Genomic DNA, 19,442 nt, shown 5'->3' on the forward strand with positions numbered 1-19,442 from the left:
AGTTAATTTGTGACAAAACAAAGAGGAAATGAAGGTATAGAGGAGCACATATTTTGTGTGCTACTGAGGTTAACTTGGTATCAATTCAAACTAGATTATTGTAAATTTAGGATGCCAATTAATTCCCATGGTAACTACTACTAAGAAACCATATTAAAAAATGCCCAAAGGGAAGTGATAAGGGAATCAACATAGCACACTACATAAAATTAATTTATTATAGAAAGGCAGTAATTGAGAAAATGAGGAACAACAATAACAATGACAAAATATTCTGGAAAAGGCAAAATTTTGGAAACAGTAAAAAGATTAGTTGTTGCCAGGGATGTGGGGAAAGAAAAAAAAGGATGAATAGTATTTTTAGGGCACTGATTTTGTATAACACTGTAATGGGGAATACATTTCCTTACACATTTTGAAAACCCATGGAATATACAACACAAAGTGTGAACTATAATGTAAACTATGAATTTGGGTTGATAATGGAGTGCTAATGTTCCTCTGTTGCTTGTAAGAAATATATACCATATTGGTGTTTGACATACTGACATTGGAAGAAGTTACAGGTATGTGTGGAGAAAGGGTATGCGGAGGCTCGGGGCCCATAGCTCAGTGGTTAGGATGCCGGCCACATACAGCAAGGCAGGTGGGTTCGAACCCAGCCCGGGCCTGCTAAACAACAATGACAACTGTAACAAAAAAATAGCTGGGTGTTGTGGCAGGCTCCTGTAGTCCCAACTACTTGGGAGGCTGGGTAAGAGAATCACTTAAGCCCAGGAGTTTGAGGTTGCTGTGAGCTGTGACACGAGAGCACTCTACACCAGAGCACTCTACTGAGGGTGACATAGTGAGACTCTGTCTCAAAAAAAAAAAAAAAAAAAAAAAGAAAGGATATGCTGAAAAGAATGAGCTCAAATTAAACTAACTTTACACCTTCAGGAACTTGAATAAAAAGAGCAAATTAAACCCAAAGCTAGCAGAAGGAAAAAAATAATAAAGATTAGAGCAGAGGCAAATGAAACAGAGTTGGCTTCCTTCACTCTGGAAGCCAACTATTTCTATATTTTACTTCGTTAGAAAGTTTTGGGTTATAATTTAATTGTATTACTTGTTCAAAAGACTGCTCAGATTTCTATTTTTCTTGAGTCAGTTTTGGTAATTTGTATTTTCTAGATTTTTTTCCATTCTATCAGGGTCATATAATTCATGGCATGAAATTGTTTACAGTATTCTGTTTTGACCTCTTTTATTTTTGATAGGCTAGTTGTAATGTCTCTATTTTTACATGATATTAGTTATTTGCATATTCTCTTTTTTCTTAGGTTAGCTAAAGATTTGATTTCGTTGATCTTTCCAAAATACTTATTTTTGTTTTCATTGATTCTCTCTATCCTCTGTTTTAATGGTGAATTCTGGTAAACATTTAGATAAAGATTAACACTAATACTTCTCAGGCTCTTTCAGAAAATGAAAGAGGAGGGAACACTTTCTAAAATATTTTATGTCATTAGTATGACTCAGATACCAAAGCATGACAAAATTACCTCAAGAAAACTGCAGATCAAGTCATTATGAATATAGATGAACAAAATCCTCAGAAAATACTGGCAAGCTGAATTTTTAAAAATCGTTTAGAATTTAAAAAAATTATTTATTATGTTTATACATGATAACTAAGCAGGATTTATTCTTAGAATGAAAACATAGTTCAACATAAGAAAATTAATAAATGTAATACATCAATAAATGAAGAAAAAACACAATCATCTCATTGTTGTGGAAAAGACATTTGACAAAATTCAACACTATTCACAAGAAAAAACACTCAGCAAGCTAGCAATAGAAGGTTACTTACCCTTTTTGAAGGGCATTTAGGAAGATCCACAGCTATATGGTGAAGGACTAACTACAGAATACATATTCCTTCTTACATGCACATTGAATAATTTCAAGATAGAACATATGTTGGACAAGAAAACATGTCTCAGTAAATTTTAGAAGATTGAAGTACCAGGTAGATACCTGGTGACGGGATTGCAGAATCAAATGAAAACTCTACTTTTACCTCTTTAAGGATTCTCCATACTTTTTACCAAAAAGACTGTACTAGTTTGCAATTCCACTAACATTGTGTAAGTGTTCCCTTCTCTCCACACCCATGCAAGCACCTGCAGCTTTGTAACTCTGTGATGTGGGCTGTTCTAACTGGGGTTAGGTGATATTTCAAGGCGGTTTTGATTTGCATTTCTCTGATGACTAGGAATCAGCATTTTTTTAATGTGTCTATTGGCTATTTATCTTTCTTCTCAAAAACTTCTATTCATTTCTCTTGCCCAGTGATTAATTGGATTGTTCTTTTCAAAGACAGTGTGGGAAAAACACTTGAAGGTATTGGCCTGGGGAAAAACTTTATGAAGAAGACACCAATGGCAATTGAACAACAACAAAAATGAACAAATGGGATTTAATTAAACTGAATGGCTTCTGTACAGATAAGGAGACAACAACCAAAGCAAACAGACAACCATTATAATGGGAAAAGATATTTGTATATTATAAGTCAGACAAGAGTATAATAACTAGGATCTGGAGAGAACTCAAATTAAGCAAGATAAAAAGAGCCAACAATCCCTTATATCAATGGGCAAGAGAGATGAATAGAACCTTCTCTAAAGAAGACAGATGAATGACTAATAAATATATGAAAAAATGCTGATGGTCTCTAATTATCAGAGAAATGCAAATCAAAACTACCCTGAGATATCACCTAACCCCAGTGAGAATGGCCCACATCACAAAGCCTTACACTTTTTACTTCTATCTCTTGCCTGATTGCTCTGGGTAGGACTTCTAGTACTACGTTGAATAAGAATGGTAAAAATGGACACCCTTGTCTTGTTCTAGATGTTCTGAGGATTGCTTTCAACTTTTCTCCATTCAGCATAATGCTGGGTGTGACTTTGTCATGTATGGCTTTCACAAGGTATGTTCCTTTTATGCCTAGTTTTTTGATGACTTTTTATCAAGAAGGGATGTTAAATTGTTTCAAATGCTTTTTCTGCATTTATTGAGATGATCATATGGTTTTTGTTCTTAATTCTATTTATATGATAAATCATACTTATTGATTTACATATGTTGAACCATTCTTGTATCCTTGGAATAAAATTCACATGATCATGGTGTATTATCTTTTTGATGTGCTGTTGGATTTCTTTTACAAGTATTTTGGTGAGGATTTTTGTATCTATGTTCATCAGGGTATTGGTCTATAGTGTTCTTTTTGTTGTTGATATTGTGTCCTTGTTTGGCTTTGGTATCAAAGTGATAGGGGCTACATAAAATGAATTAGGGAGGATTCCTTCCTCCTCAATCTTTTTTGGTACAGTTTTAGGAGGCTTGGTACCCGTTCTTCTTTGTATGCTTTGTATAATTTGGCTGTGAATAATGAATAATGTTAAAATGGCTATACTGTGAAAAGTAATCCACATATTCAATGCAATTTTTATCAAAATATCAATGCCATTTTTGCACAGAATCAGAAAAAAAAAATCCTACAATTCATGTGGAATCAAAAAAGAGCGTGAATAAGCAGAGCAATCCTAACCAAAAAAAAAAAATACCTGGAAGCATCACATAACCTGACCTCAAAATATACTGCAAGGCTATATTAGCAAACAGCATGGGACTGGTATAAAAATAGTCACATAGATCAATGGAACAGAATTGACAACCTGGAAATAAAGCCATATATCTACAGCCAACTGATCTTTTACAAAGTGAACAAAAAGGTAACACTGGGTAAAGAACACCCTTTGCAATAAATGGTGCTGGGAAAATTGATTTGCCACATACTAAAAAATGAAACTGACTCCCTGTCTCTCACCATATACAAAAGTCAACTCAAGGTGGATCAACGATGTAAATGTCAGACCTGAAACTATTAAAGTGCTAGAAGAAAATCTAGGAACAATTTTTCTGGACAATGGTCTAGGCAAAGAACTCATGACTAAAACCTCAAAATAAACATAGACAGGGTGGTGCCTGTGGCTCAGTCGGTAAGGCGCCAGCCCCATATACCGAGGGTGGCGGGTTCAAACCCGGCCCCCGCTGAACTGCAACCAAAAAAATAGCTGGGTGTTGTGGCGGGCGCCTGTAGTCCCAGCTACTCGGGAGGCTGAGGCAAGAGAATCGCTTAAGCCCGGGAGTTGGAGGTTGCTGTGAGCTGTGTGATGCCACGCCACTCTACCGAGGGCCATAAAGTGAGACTCTGTCTCTACAAAATAAATAAATAAATAAATAAATAAACATAGACAAATGGTACTTAATTAAACTAAAAAAGCTTCTGCACAGAAAATGAAATAGTCTGCAGAATGGGAGAAAATATTTGCAAACTATGCATTGATAGGGGACTGATATCCTCAATTTACAAGGGCATCAAACAAATCAACCACAAAAAACAACCTCATTAAAAAATGGGCAAAGGGTAAAGTAGCATATGAAAAACGCTGAACATCACTAGTCATCACCATTTCATTTAATGCAAATTAGAACCACAATTAGATAGCATCTCACACCAATCAGAGTGGCTAAAAGTTAGAAACTAACAGATGTTGAGAAGGATGTGAAAAAAAGGGGACACTTAAAAATTGTTGGTATGGGCATGGTCGCCCTGCTTGCTTCTGCTCCAGCCTGTTTGCGGAACGCTGGTGGACGCCAGGGCTGCTGCTGCCGCTGCTGCCCTGGCCTGGCTTACTGCCACACTCTTGGCTGCACGCCCCGCTCAGCCGCGCCATGCCGGTGGACATCAGCAAGTGGTCCGGGCCCTTGAGCCTGCAGGAAGTGGACGAGCGACCTCAGCACCCAATGCAGGTCGCCTACTTTGGGGCGGTGGTGGACGAGCTGGGCAAAGTGCTGACACCCACTCAGGTTAAGAATAGACCCACCAGCATTACCTGGGATGGTCTTGATCCAAGGAAACTCTACACCTTAGTCCTAACAGACCTGGATGCGCCCAGCAGGAAGGATCCCAAATACAGGGAATGGCACCATTTTCTGGTGATCAACATGAAGGGCAATGACATCAGCAGTGGCACAGTCCTCTCTGATTATGTGGGCTCAGGGCCTCCCAAGGGCACAGGCCTCCACTGCTATGTCTGGCTGGCTTATGAGCAGGACAAGCCACTGAAGTGTGATGAGCCTGTTCTCAGCAACCGATCTGGAGACCACCGTGGCAAATTCAAGGTGGTGTCATTCCGTAAAAAGTACCATCTTGGGGCTCCAGTGGCTGGCACATGTTACCAGGCTGAGTGGGATGACTATGTGCCCAAACTGTACGAGCAGCTGTCTGGGAAGTAGGGCAAAGCTTGGAGCATGAACTGCCCCATAGGCCCCAAGTAGTGTTCTCCAGTTCTGTGTTGCATGTAGGTTTCCCTTCTTTCCCGTTCCCCTGCACACAAAACAGGTGAGATCTGAGCAGAGAGTGTTCTAGGGTGACTTTCTACTGCCTGTTCTTATCATTTTAGATAGTCACACACCCCAGTTTGTGTTTTGATAAAATTTGAGTTTCATTTTGGTACTATGAAGGGGTCATCAAATTAATACAAGAACAGAAAGCCAGAATTTAAAGAAGAAAAAAATCCTGTAAAAAGACCCATTGTCTATGGTAATAGAGCAAAGCATCAAAGAATCTTTAAGAGAGGTTAAAAAAAGGCAGGCGAGGGTATTGGTTGCCTCCGCGTTTGTGATCCTGAGTCCAGAATTGTGTGTGACAGCGTCTTCTGAGACTCATCACAGTGCTGTCTCACCAAGACAACCAGAAGCTGGCATTGAGGCTCATCCCCAACACAGCATATCTCAGATGGTTTAATAGGCGTCGGGGTCCAGCTCTGGCCCCTTAAAGAGCCATCCTGGAAGAATCTGTAGGGAAAGTGGCTTTGCTGCTGTGGAGACATGGCTGTCCAGACATGCGGCAATGCCAGCTGACAGTTTATCAGGAATCCTTAAATCTGTGTCTGTTAAATTTTTCAGTCTTCACTAGGTGAGAAAAGTCAGTTTGGAGTTGCTGAGTGTTTTGTTAATTCTGCTCTTTGCTTATAGTTGAATAAAAATAAAAACCTTGAATCAAAAAAATAATTGTTGGTAGTAATGTAAATTAGTACAACCTCTATGGAAAACAATATGATGATTTCTTGCAGAACTAAGAACAGAACTACCATTCCGACTAGCAATACCTCTACTGGGTATCTACCCAAAGAAAAAGAAATTGTTACATCAAAAAAATACTGAACTTGTATGTTTATTGTAGTGCTATTCATAATTGCAAAAATATGAAATCAACCCTAGATTCCATCAAAAGATGATAGGATGAAGAAAATGTGGAATATATTATAATTTTTTTTAATTTGATATACAATGGAATATTATTCAGCCACAAAACAAATGAAACCCTGTTTTTTGAAGCAACATGAATGGAACTGGAGGCCATTATTTTAAGTGAAACAACTCTGAAGTAGAAAATCAAATCCCACATGTTCATATTTATAAGTGGGAGCTAAATAATGTGTACACATGGACATAGAGTGTGAAACAATAGTCATTGGAGACTCAGAAGGGTGGGAGGAAAAGAGGGATGAGAAATTACTTACCTGGTTCAAAGTACACTCTCTGAGTGGGTTTACACTAAAAGCCCAGACTTCACCACTAAATATATCTATGTGACAAAATGTCATTGTACCCTTTAAACTTATACAAAATTAAAAAAAATCCATATTCTCGAAATTTGTTTATCAAAATGTTTCTGTTAAACTTTTCCTTTCACTAAAGGAGAACAGCTTATGATACATCATTAAAGCATGCTTACATTTCCCTTTTAAAGCCAGATAGCTATGTAAACCCATGTAATATGGATAAATGTAGAAAGAAACGTGATGTTATAATAACATATTCTGAACTTTTGCTTATCAAGGTGTTTCTCTGCCAAGTACTTCCTTCCATTTACTTATAGAAAACAGCTTATGATGCATCTTTAAGAAAACAAGAATATATTTGCATTTAACAAGTGGATATGTGAACTAGTCCTTATCAATACCAATGCAGAAAGAAACGTGTTAATCTCAAAGGTTTTTGTTGAAGACTTAACCTTCACAAAAAGAAAATAGTTTTATAATGCATCTTTAAAATAAAATCAAAAGACTTGCATCAAATCAAGAAAAATAATTATTTCCCCAGCCAATAAAAGAAATATTTGGCTTCAGAATAGAATTCTCAGCTCTGTGTGGGTGATATAAAATAAACAAAAGTCCTAAATCCTAATATATCTCAGAGACTTATTAAATGAACAGGTTTTTGAATAATGCTTTACACAAAATAAATGTAGTAATTAATATACTATGGGCTCAGTACATAACTGCTTAATAGTTGTTAACATAATTCAAGAGACTGAGAAAATCTCCACATTCTTTGTGCTATTTAGCTCTTCATATTCCTTCCATGATAACCACAACAAACAACTTTTATGATGGGATCAGAAGAGAGAGATCCAGGTGACCTCTGGTTGGCAGGTCTCAGTTTATATCCATGGTGAAGGTCCTTGGAATCCATAAGACAACCTGAAAATCTTGGTTATCCACTCATTCGCTCCATATTTATTAAGAACCCTCTATGGACAAATGCTAAACTGTGTATCTCACTATGTGTCAGTGAGCAAAACAGGCAAAATGTCTATTTGATATATACATACATATATTTATGTATAAATGTATATACATAAAAGCTATTTAGAAAAATAAAACAAGTAGAGGAACCAAATCTACCAGCACCCTGATCTTGGGCTTCTGGTGAGCCATAGAACGGGCTCTGATTTGAGATGCAGCCATTTATGATAGATTGGCCAGGGAGACCGCAGGTTCCAGTTGGATGACTGTCAGCAAATGGCTGACGAGAAGCAGGCGGCTGAGTGAAGTGAGACAATAATTCAGGGAATGGATGGGAGAAGGGGGAGGACTTCCCTGGCAGGAGGAAATGTAAAGCCAGTAATTTTACATTTACACAAAGAAGGTAGTCTGAGCACACTAAGTAGAATAATTAGAGCTTGTGACACATTTCAGCTACCTAACTTAGTGTACAACTAGTTCTATATAGAGAGAGAGAAGAGTAGACATTGATATATATTAATACTTTTACTAAGTTAGTCTTGAATCCAATGCTGCCAATTCCAAGTTTCGCTAGTAATGACTCTTTTTTATTTTTATATAGTATATGCCACAGCATGATTCCTTGCCCAGGGGTGGGGAACCTGTGGCCTTCTGGTTTTAAGATTCTTCTTTTTAAAAAACTCCCAAAAGAGGCAAGAAAAGCTTTATTTTCTCTGCTGTACCCCTTTTAATAAAAGGATATGTACTGCAGAGTTTGGATTCAGTCAAAATGCTGCACTTATGGACCCAGAAGGCCACATTTCACCTTAAAGGCCACAGGTTCCCTACCTCTTTGGGTGCTGTGGGGAAGACACCAGACATAACTTAGTCAGTTGCTGTAACAAAATACCATGGAAAGAGACTTTAATAACAAACAACAGTTACTTATCACAGTTCTGGAGGCAGAGAAGTCCAAGATCAAGGTGCTATACATCCGGTGAGGGCCTTCTTACAGATGGCTACCTTCTTGTGTCTTCATGTGGCAGAGACAGAAAAATCTCTGGTCCTCTCTTCTTATGAGGGCATTGAACCCATCCAGGGATCCCTAATGACGTCATTTAAACCTAATTACTTCCCAAAGGTCCCACCTTCAAAGACTGTAATACTGGGAATCAGAGCTTCAACATATGAATTTGAAGGGGAACACAAACATTCAGTCCACAGCAAGACATAACATCCATATTTTCTCCATCAAAAATTGGCATATTTAACAAGGAGTTTTATGTGGATGTTAGATTAATACATAGATAACAGGGAAATAGAAATAGAAACTAAAAGGGGATAAACGAGCTCATTAAATATAAAATGGATTCCACTACTTATACTTCAGCATGTAGCCAGCAACCAACAACTGCTTGTTATTGATTGAAATAATGTTGTTACATATATAATGCTATACTTATCACATACAGAAGTACATAGAGGTGTTTTTATTTTGTGTTTATATCTTGTACATACTTACGAAATTACTATTACGACAAGCTAAAAATGAATGGAAGGTGAGTGTAGGTTTTTTAGTGTATTGTGTCAAACACCATCACTCAGATTATGTGCTCATTTTGTTTTACTCTTACATAAAGTATTCTGTGCATTGTCAATTAACATCTTATCTCCCATCTCTTTTCTTTTAGGGCTTTTTCATCTTGAATTGTCCAGATTTAACACCTTTGGCTTTCCAATTGATATATCTCAATTTATCATTTAATGATATTCGTTACTTTCCCACAGAAGTAAGTTTATATTTTTTATTATATATAGATATAATTTTTTTATTATTAAATCATAGCTGTGTACATTAGTGCAGTCAAGGGGTACAATGTGCTGGTTTCATATACAATCTGAAATATTTTCATCAAACTGTTTAACGTAGCCTTCATGGCACTTTCTTAGTTATTGTATGAAGACATTTGTATTCTGCATTTAGTAAGTTTCACCTGTACCCATTTTAAGATGCACGTAGATATAATTTATTATTGTAAATAGTAATTATAGTAAAAAGGAGACATTTTACAATACCCTGAAGTCACTATCAAATACTGAAAATAAATTTTGGATTGTATTTTTTTTGTTGTTGTTGTTGAGACAGGGTTCCACCCTATGCCCCTGAGCAGAGTGCAGCGGGCGTGGTAGCGCACCACAACCTCAGACTCGGGCTGCGGGCACCCCGCTGCCTCAGCCTCCGGAAGCCGCTGGGATTACAGGCGCTCGCCGCGGCGCCCGGCTGGGTTTTTCCATTTTTTTCACGAGTCGGGGTCTCACTGTCGCTCAGGCGAGTCTCGAACTCCTGAGCTCAAGCGATTCTCCCTCCTCAGCCTCCCACAGTGCTGGGATTACAGGCGTGAGCCACCGTGCCTGGCATTTTATTTTTAAAAGTCTTATTTTCAGAAGTACGAAAAGTACAGTATACCTTTATTAGGGAGGCCCATGATAGAATCCTCAAAGCCTGTGTTATAGTCAGGCTCTCACTTATGTTTTCCTAATAGTACAGTATATATTAAATAACTTATTTATTCTTTTAATTCTGAATAAAAACCTAAAATAAACTTTATCCATGTGCTAATTATAAGCTTTAGAAACAGAGTTAGTGACCAGGGAATGTTGTAGCAAGTTTTAATTACCATAAATTAATGTAGGATATTTTGCTTAATAAAATGTTTATTAAGTTATCAAAGATAATTAGACATGGAATTAGTAAATTTTTAGCAAATTTATCTTCTTATTTCAAACATATAGTACTAAAAACATACATTTTCATATTTTTTTCTATAACATTATATATTTTTTAAACTAGGAATAGTTGCTTTTTCTTTTCTAATACATAATACCAGTTTATTAATTTCATGAGGACAAATTGACACAAATTCCTAGGGAATACAGGGATTTTAATTTGTCACATCAGTTTAAACTTTCTTAAACTGACACAGATAAAGCTTGTGTATCTCTTGAAGACTTAACTCACTAAAAAATAATGTATAAATACAAGGGAGATATTCAGATGTTAGATACAAAGTGCTCATTTTTAAAGTGGCAGAAATCAATAGAACTTGTCATTAATATGCATATCTGTGTTATATAGCTATGGATAAAATATTCCAATGAAGATGATAATATCCAGGCTTAGAAGAGCTATACTGGATTTAGGCTAATTATGCACAGTTTTTAGCCTGGGGTAAAGGCAATGAATAGAAAACTGAGGACTTGGGTAAGTTGAGTGATTGGAATTATCACAGGCTTCAGGGAAAATTCAAGATGGTTGGAATCAGACAAAACACAAGAGTTCACTAAAAGAGCTTAAAATAAGTGATGGTAAAAGCAGAAATGTTAAATAACAAACCTTATAAACATATACTTGGTCTCCTTTCTTATTTCAGGTTTTTTAAAAGGCAAAAAGTAATATACAATAAAATTATAATAATGTATTGTTGGGTATGTAATATGTATAACAATTATAGCACAAAAAGGAAACTGGGAATAGAGTATATAGGAGGAAAATTTTCATAACTCATTGGAAGTAAGTTAGTATAAATATGAAATAGATTCTGTATGAAACCCCTACGATAACCCCTAAAGTAATCACTAAAAAAATAAGAAAATATACTTTAAAAAATATTAAAATAATTAAAATGTCATCCTAGAAAAATATTCATTTGTTGCAAAAGAAGGCAGTAAAGGAGGAATACAAGACATATAGAAAACTAAAAGTAAAATGGGAGATGTCAATTCAATCATGCCAAAAGACAAAAGACTCTGGTTACTAAAATCAAGAATAAAAGAGGAGGGCAGCGCCTGTGGCTCAAAGGAGAAGGGCACTGGCCCCATATGCCGGAGGTGGTAGGTTCAAACCCAGCCCTGGCCAAAAACTGCAAAAAACGCCAACAACAACAACAATAACAATAATAATAATCATAATGATAAAGCCAAAGAATAAAAGAGGAAACATCACTACAGACCTTACAGAAATAACATGTATTAAACATTAAGTGTGACTATATCAAGCAATCCAATAAAAAGATAGATTGTTAGATTGGATTTAAAAAAGAAGGTCCAATGATACACTGTCTATAGGAAGCACACTAAAGATTGAAAGATACAAAGAGATTGAAAGCAAAAGCGTAAGAAAATATATATCATGCAAATAGCTACCATAAGAAAGCTGGAGAGACTGTACTAATATAAGACAAATTTTTAAAACAGAAATGTTAATAGAGATAAAGAGAGACATTTGTCAATCTGTCAGGATGACATACATTATAAATATATGTGTACTTAACAAAAGAGCCCCAAAGTATAGGAAGCAAAAACTGAAGGAATTGAAGAAACAAATAAAAAAAATCAACACTAATAGTTGTTGTATGCTTCAGTATCCCACTTTCAGTAATGTGTAGAACAAATAAGCAGAAGAACCACATGGCAATAGGAAACTTGAACAATACTATAAACCAATTAGACCTAATAGACATCTGTGATATATTCAAGCTAATGGCAGCAGAACACACAATTCTAAAATTTACATAGTACATTTTCTAAGATACATAGCATGTTAGGCTACAAAACCAGTCTCAATAAATTTAAAAGGATTGAAAATCATACAAGTCTATTTTTGGTTGCAATGCAATTAAATTAGAAATAAAAAATGGACATACACAAATATGTGAAAATCATGCAACTTGCTGTAAATAACCAGTGAGTTAAAGAAGAAAACAAAAGGGAAATAAGAAAATTATTGGAAATGAATGAAAATGAAAATACAACATACCAGAATTTTTGAGATGTATTCACAGAAGTCTTTGGAGGGAAATTAATAGCTGCAAATACCTATATATTTATTACTTTTATTTATTTATTTATTTATTTTTGAGACAGAGTTTTACTCTTTGCCCTAGTAGAATGCATGGCATCATAGCTCACAACAAGCTCATACTCGTGGGCTCAAGTGATTCTCTTGCCTCAGCTTCCCAAGTAGCTGAGACTACAGGCACCCACCACAACACCTGTCTATTTTTAGAGATGGGGTCTTGCTCTGGCTCAGGCTGGTCTCAAACTCCTGAGGTCAAGCAATCAACCCACCTTAGCCTCCCAGAATGCTAGGATAACAGGTGTGAACCACCATGCCCAGCCTTCTAAATATTTTTTATAAACCTCAATAAACTAATATTTTATCTTAAGCCACTAGATAAAAAAAGAGCAAACTAAACCTAAAGAAACAATGAGGAAAGAGGTAATAAAAATGAGTACAGAAATTAAGGAAACAGAAAAACAATGCAGAAAATCAACAAAACCACAGGAGTGTGCAGCACTGGAAAGAGATCAGAATTAGAATTTATAATAAATAGTTTAAAAGCCATTAATTTTTACAACATTGTCTGCTTAAAGGTCAAGTCAACCAAGTGCATAATTTCCCAAAAGGTGTGTTATTAACTGTTAGAAAAAGAAAATCAATGAAATAAAACATTATTACTTTGAAAAAATTAATAAAATTGACAAACATTACATAGACTGACCAAGAAAAAAGGGCAAAAGACTTAAGTTTCTAAAATCAAGAATGAAAGAGGAAACATCATTACAGAAATAAAAAAGATTTTAAGAGAATACTATGAATAGCTATATACTAACCAATTAAATAACTTAGATGAATGAACATATTCCTAGAAAGACACAAGAATGGACTCAAAACAGGAAATATACTTCATTTATTTTAACAAGTAAAGAGATTCAAGAATAATTTTAAAACTTCCCACAAACAAAAATTCCAGGACTAGATGGCTTAATGAATAAATTCTACCAAACATCTACAGAAAAGTGAAACTAATCCTTTACAAACTCTTCCCAAAAAATAGAAGTGGGGGGAACACTTCCCAGGTCAATTAGACCAGAAATGTGATAAGAAAAATAACTACAGGACAATATTTCTTATAAATATATACAGATGCAAAATCCTCAACAAAATGCTACCGAACCAAATTCAGCAACATATATAAATAAGATTTTACACCACGATCAAATTAATTTATCTAAGGAATGCAAGGTTCTTTCAACATACAAAGATTAATCAGTGTAATACACCATATATATATATATACATATATATATAGAGAGAGAGAGAAAACGGGGAAACTTTTTATTATCTCCATAGACATAGAAAAATCCATTTTTGAGAAAAAACTGAAAGAACTGAAGAAAACATAACGAAAACACTCAACACCTAGGAATAGAAGGGGACTCCCTCATTCTCATAAAGGGCATCAACAGAAATCCCACAGCTAATATCATAGTTAATGGTGAAAGACTGAAACTTTTCCTCTTAAGATCAGAAGCAAGACAAGCATGTCTACTCTTGCCACCTCTATTCAATGTTGCACAGTAGTTTTTATCCCAGGCAATTAGTCTAGAAATAAAAGGCATCCAAGTTAAAAAGAAAGAAGTAAAACCATCTCTAGTTGCATGTGACATGGTCTTGTATATAAAAATGTGAGAATTCCACTAACAAAAAACTATTAGAGCTAATGATTGAATTCTGCAAGTTTGTGGTATACAAGCTCAATAAACAGACACCAATTGTATTTCTATGTACTAGCAATGAACAATCCTGATAATAAAATTAGAAACAGAATTCTATTTATAGTAGCATTAAAATGAAGAAAATATTTAGGAATAAGTTTAGCAAAAATGAAAATGTGCACTGTGAAAACAGCAAGCTATTTTTTTTTTTTTTTTTATTGTTGGGGATTCATTGAGGGTACAATAAGCCAGTTACACTGATTGCAATTGTTAGGTAAAGTCCCTCTTGCAATCATGTCTTGCCCCCATAAAGTGTGACACACACTAAGGCCCCACCCTCCTCCCTCCATCCCTCTTTCTGCTTCCCCCCCCATAAACTTAATTGTCATTAATTGTCCTCATATCAAGATTGAGTACATAGGATTCATGCTTCTCCATTCTTGTGATGCTTTACTAAGAATAATGTCTTCCACTTCCATCCAGGTTAATACGAAGGATGTAAAGTCTCCATTTTTTTTAATAGCTGAATAGTATTCCATGGTATACATATACCACAGCTTGTTAATCCATTCCTGGGTTGGTGGGCATTTAGGCTGTTTCCACATTTTGGCAATGGTAAATTTAGCTGCAATAAACAGTCTAGTACAAGTGTCCTTATGATAAAAGGATTTTTTTCCTTCTGGGTAGATGCCCGGTAATGGGATTGCAGGATCGAATGGGAGGTCTAGGTTGAGTGCTTTGAGGTTTCTCCATACTTCCTTCCAGAAAGGTTGTACTAGTTTGCAGTCCCACCAGCAGTGTAAAAGTGTTCCCTTCTCTCCACATCCACGCCAGCATCTGCAGTTTTGAGATTTTGTGATGTGGGCCATTCTCACTGGGGTTAGATGATATCTCAGGGTTGTTTTGATTTGCATTTCTCTAATATATAGAGATGATGAACATTTTTTCATGTGTTTGTTAGCCATTCGTCTGTCATCTTTAGAGAAAGTTCTATTCATGTCTCTTGCCCATTGATATAAGGGATTGTTGGCTTTTTTCATGTGGATTAATTTGAGTTCTCTATAGATCCTGGTTATCAAGCTTTTGTCTGATTGAAAATATGCAAATATCCTTTCCCATTGTGTAGGTTGTCTCTTTGCTTTGGTTACTGTGTCCTTAGCTGTACAGAAGCTTTTCAGTTTAATTAAGTCCCATTTGTTTATTTTTGTTGTTGTTGCAATTGCCATGGCAGTCTTCTTCATGAAGTCTTCCCCCAGGCCAATATCTTCCAGTGTTTTGCCTATGCTTTCTTTGAGGATTTTTATTGTTTCATGCCTTAAATTTAAGTCCTTTATCCATCTTGAATCAATTTTTGTGAGTGGGGAAAGGTGTGGGTCCAGTTTCAGTCTTTTACATGTAGACATCCAGTTCTCCCAACACCATTTATTGAATAGGGAGTCTTTCCCCCAAGGTAAGTTCTTGTTTGGTTTATCAAAGATTAGGTGGTTGTAAGATGTTAGTTTCATTTCTTGGTGTTCAATTCGATTCCAAGTGTCTATGTCTCTGTTTTTGTGCCAGTACCATGCTGTCTTGACCACTATGGCTTTGTAGTACAGACTAAAATCTGGTATGCTGACGCCCCCAGCTTTATTTTTGTTACTAAGAACTGCCTTAGCTATACGGGGATTTTTCCGGTTCCATACAAAACGCAGAATCATTTTTTCCAAATCTTGAAAGTACGATGTAGGTACTTTGATAGGAATGGCATTGAATAGGTAGATAGCTTTGGGAAGTATAGACATTTTAACAATGTTGATTCTTCCCATCCATGAGCATGGTATGTTCTTCCATTTGTTAATATCCTCTGCTATTTCCTTTCTGAGGAGTTCATAGTTTTCTTTATAGAGGTCCTTCACCTCCTTCGTTAGGTATATTCCTAGGTATTTCATTTTCTTTGAAACTATGGTGAAGGGAGTTGTGTCCTTAATTAGCTTCTCATCTTGACTGTTATTGGTGTATACAAAGGCTACTGACTTGTGGACATTGATTTTATATCCTGAAACATTACTGTATTTTTTGATGACTTCTAGGAGTCTTGTGGTTGAGTCTTTGGGGTTCTCTAAGTATAAGATCATGTCATCAGCAAAGAGGGAGAGTTTGACCTCCTCTGCTCCCATTTGGATTCCCTTTATTTCCTTGTCTTGCCTAATTGTATTGACTAGAACTTCCAGCACTATGTTGAATAGTAAAGGTGACAGAGGACAACCTTGTCTGGTTCCAGTTCTAAGAGGAAAAGCTTTCAGTTTTACTCCATTCAGTAAAATATTGGCTGTGGGTTTGTCATAGATAGCTTCAATCAGTTTTAGAAATGTGCCACCTATGCTTATACTCTTCAGTGTTCTAATTAGAAAAGGATGCTGGATTTTCTCAAATGCTTTTTCTGCATCTATTGAGAGGATCATGTGATCTTTATTTTTGCCTCTGTTAATATGGTGGATAACGTTTATGGACTTGCGTATGTTAAACCAGCCTTGCATCCCTGGGATGAAGCCTACTTGATCATGATGAATGACTTTTTTGATGATAAGCTGTAATCTATTGGCTAGGATTTTGTTGAGAATTTTTGCATCTATATTCATGAGTGAGATTGGTCTGAAATTTTCCTTTTTGTTTGGGTCTTTTCCTGGTTTTGGTATCAGGGTGATGTTTGCTTCATAGAATGTGTTGGGGAAGATTCCTTCTTCCTCAGTTTTTTGGAATAATTTCTGCAGTACAGGAATAAGCTCTTCCTTGAAGGTTTGATGGAATTCTGGAGTGAAGCCATCTGGACCAGGGCATTTTTTAGTTGGAAGTTTTTTATTGTTTCTTTGATCTCATAGCTTGAAATTGGTCTGTTCAGGAGGTCTATTTCATCCTGGCTAAGTCTAGGGAGAGGGTGTGATTCCAAATATTGATCCATTTCCTTCACATTGTCAAATTTCTGGGCATAGAGTTTCTGGTAGTATTCAGAGATGATCTCTTGTATCTCTGTGGGATCAGTTGTTATTTCCCCTTTATCGTTTCTGATTGAGGTTATTAGAGATTTTACTTTTCTATTTCTAGTTAGTCTGGCCAATGGTTTATCTATTTTATTTATTTTTTCAAAAAACCAACTCCTTGTTTCATTAATTTTCTGAATGATTCTTTTGTTTTCAATTTCATTGATCTCTGATTTGATTTTGGATATTTCTTTTCTTCTACTGAGTTTAGGCTTAGATTGTTCTTCTTTTTCCAATTCCATAAGATCTCTTGTGAGATTGCTGATGTGCTCTCTTTCTGTTTTTCGAATGTAGGCATCTAAAGCGATGAATTTTCCTCTCAAAACTGCTTTTGCAGTATCCCACAGGTTTTGGTAGCTTGTGTCTTCATTGTTGTTATGCTCAAGGAAGTTAATGATTTCCTGTTTTATTTCTTCCTTCACCCATCTGTTATTCAACAGAAGATTGTTTACTTTCCATGCCTTTGGGTGGGGTCGAGCATTTTTGTTAGAGTTGAGTTCCACCTTTAGTGCCTTATGGTCTGAAAAGATACAAGGTAAAATTTCAATTCTTCTGATTCTGTTGATATTTGTTTTGTGTCCCAGGATATGATCAATTTTGGAGAATGTTCCATGGGGTGATGAGAAGAATGTATATTCTTTATCTTTGGGGTGGAGTGTTCTATATGCGTCTATCAAGCATAGATGTTCTAGGGTCTCATTTAAATCTCTTACATCTTTGTTTAATTTCTGTTTAGAGGATCTGTCCAGCTCTGTAAGAGGAGTGTTAAAGTCCCCTGTTATGATGGTATTATCAGATATCATATTGCTCAGACTGAGTAAGGTCTGCTTCAAGAATCTGGGAGCATTTAAATTGGGTGCATAAATATTTAGAATGGAAATGTCTTCTTGTTGTAGTTTTCCCTTGACCAATACAAAGTGACCATCTTTGTCTTTTTTGACTTTAGTTGCTTTAAATCCACATGTATCTGAAAATAAGATTGCAACTCCTCTTTTCTTCTGAATTCCATTTGCCTGAAAAATTGTCTTCCAACCCTTGACTCGGAGCTTTAATTTGTCTTTTGAAGCCAGGTGTGTTTCTTGCAGACAACAAATGGATGGCTTGTGTTTTTTAATCCAGTCAGCCAATCTATGTCTCTTCAGTGGGGAATTCAAGCCATTAACATTTATTGAGAAAATTGATAAGTGTGGTAGTATTCTATTCGTCTTATTTGGTGAGAGTCCATTGCTTAGTTTTATCTTTTGCATCAGTGTGGAGGTTAGGTTCTGTCCTTTGATTTCTGAGTTCTTACTTTGCTGCTGATCCATTGTGGTGGTCAGTGTGCAGAACAGGTTGAAGTATTTCCTGTAGAGGTGGTCTTGTTGTGGCAAATTTCCTCAATGTTTGTATATCCGTAAATGATTTGATTTCTCCGTCAATTTTGAAGCTTAGCTTAGCAGGGTACAGAATTCTGGGCTGAAAATTGTTCTGTTTAAGTAGATTAAAGGTAGATGACCATTGTCTTCTTGCTTGGAAAGTTTCATTAGAGAAGTCTGCGGTCACTCTGATGGATTTGCCCCTGTAGGTCAACTGGCGCTTACTCCTGGCAGCTTGCAGAATCTTTTCTTTTGTCTTGACTTTGGACAGGTTTATCACAATGTGTCTTGGAGAAGCTCGGTTAGAGTTGAGGCGACCCGGGGTCCAATATCCCTCTGAAAGCAGTGTGTCAGACTCTTTGGTGATGTTTGGGAAATTTTCTTTTATAATATTCTCTAGTATGGCTTCCATTCCTCTGGGGCATTCTTCTTCCCCTTCTGGAATTCCTATAACTCGTATGTTGGAACGCTTCATAAAGTCCCATAATTCTGACAGTGAACGTTCTGCTTTCTCTCTCTTCTTTTCTGCCTCTTTTACTGTCTGAGTTATCTCAAGAACTTTGTCTTCTACCTCTGAAATTCTTTCTTCTGCATGGTCTAACCTGTTGCTGATACTTTCCATTGTATCTTTAAGTTCCCTAATTGACTGTTTCAGTTCCTTCAGGTCCGCTATATCCTTTTTATATTCTTCATATCGTTCATCTCTGATTTGATTCTGTTTTTGGATTTCCTTTTGGTTATTTTCCACTTTATCAGCAATTTCCTTCATTGTTTCCATCATTTCTTTCATTGTTTTCAACATGTGTATTCTAAATTCCCTTTCTGTCATTCCTAACATTTCTATACTGGTGGAATCATCTGCAGTAGCTACCTCATGG

The 19,442-nt window shown here is 36.1% G+C and overlaps 2 protein-coding genes across 2 annotated transcripts in view; both read left to right on the plus strand.

The window, feature by feature from the left end:
• The window catches only part of LRRC63 (leucine rich repeat containing 63), a 94,680-nt gene that overhangs the window by 37,127 nt on the left and 38,111 nt on the right, over window positions 1-19,442 (plus strand). The window contains exon 5 of the mRNA XM_053563322.1: window positions 9,326-9,424. Coding sequence (XP_053419297.1) covers window positions 9,326-9,424 — 99 coding nt within the window. The remainder of the gene's footprint in view (window positions 1-9,325; window positions 9,425-19,442) is intronic.
• LOC128566862 (phosphatidylethanolamine-binding protein 1-like) lies at window positions 4,711-5,717 on the plus strand. The gene has a single exon (XM_053563965.1). It carries the CDS (start codon window positions 4,795-4,797, stop codon window positions 5,356-5,358), a length of 564 nt encoding a protein of 187 aa, XP_053419940.1. The 5' UTR covers window positions 4,711-4,794; the 3' UTR covers window positions 5,359-5,717.

Source organism: Nycticebus coucang, chromosome 15 (genome assembly GCF_027406575.1).
Source record: "Nycticebus coucang isolate mNycCou1 chromosome 15, mNycCou1.pri, whole genome shotgun sequence".
NCBI classification, from domain to species: Eukaryota; Metazoa; Chordata; class Mammalia; order Primates; family Lorisidae; genus Nycticebus; species Nycticebus coucang.

Bases quoted from the DNA above. Each gene is read 5' to 3' on its own strand.
- LOC128566862 (XM_053563965.1), top strand. From the start codon at position 4,795: ATGCCGGTGGACATCAGCAAGTGGTCCGGGCCCTTGAGCCTGCAGGAA.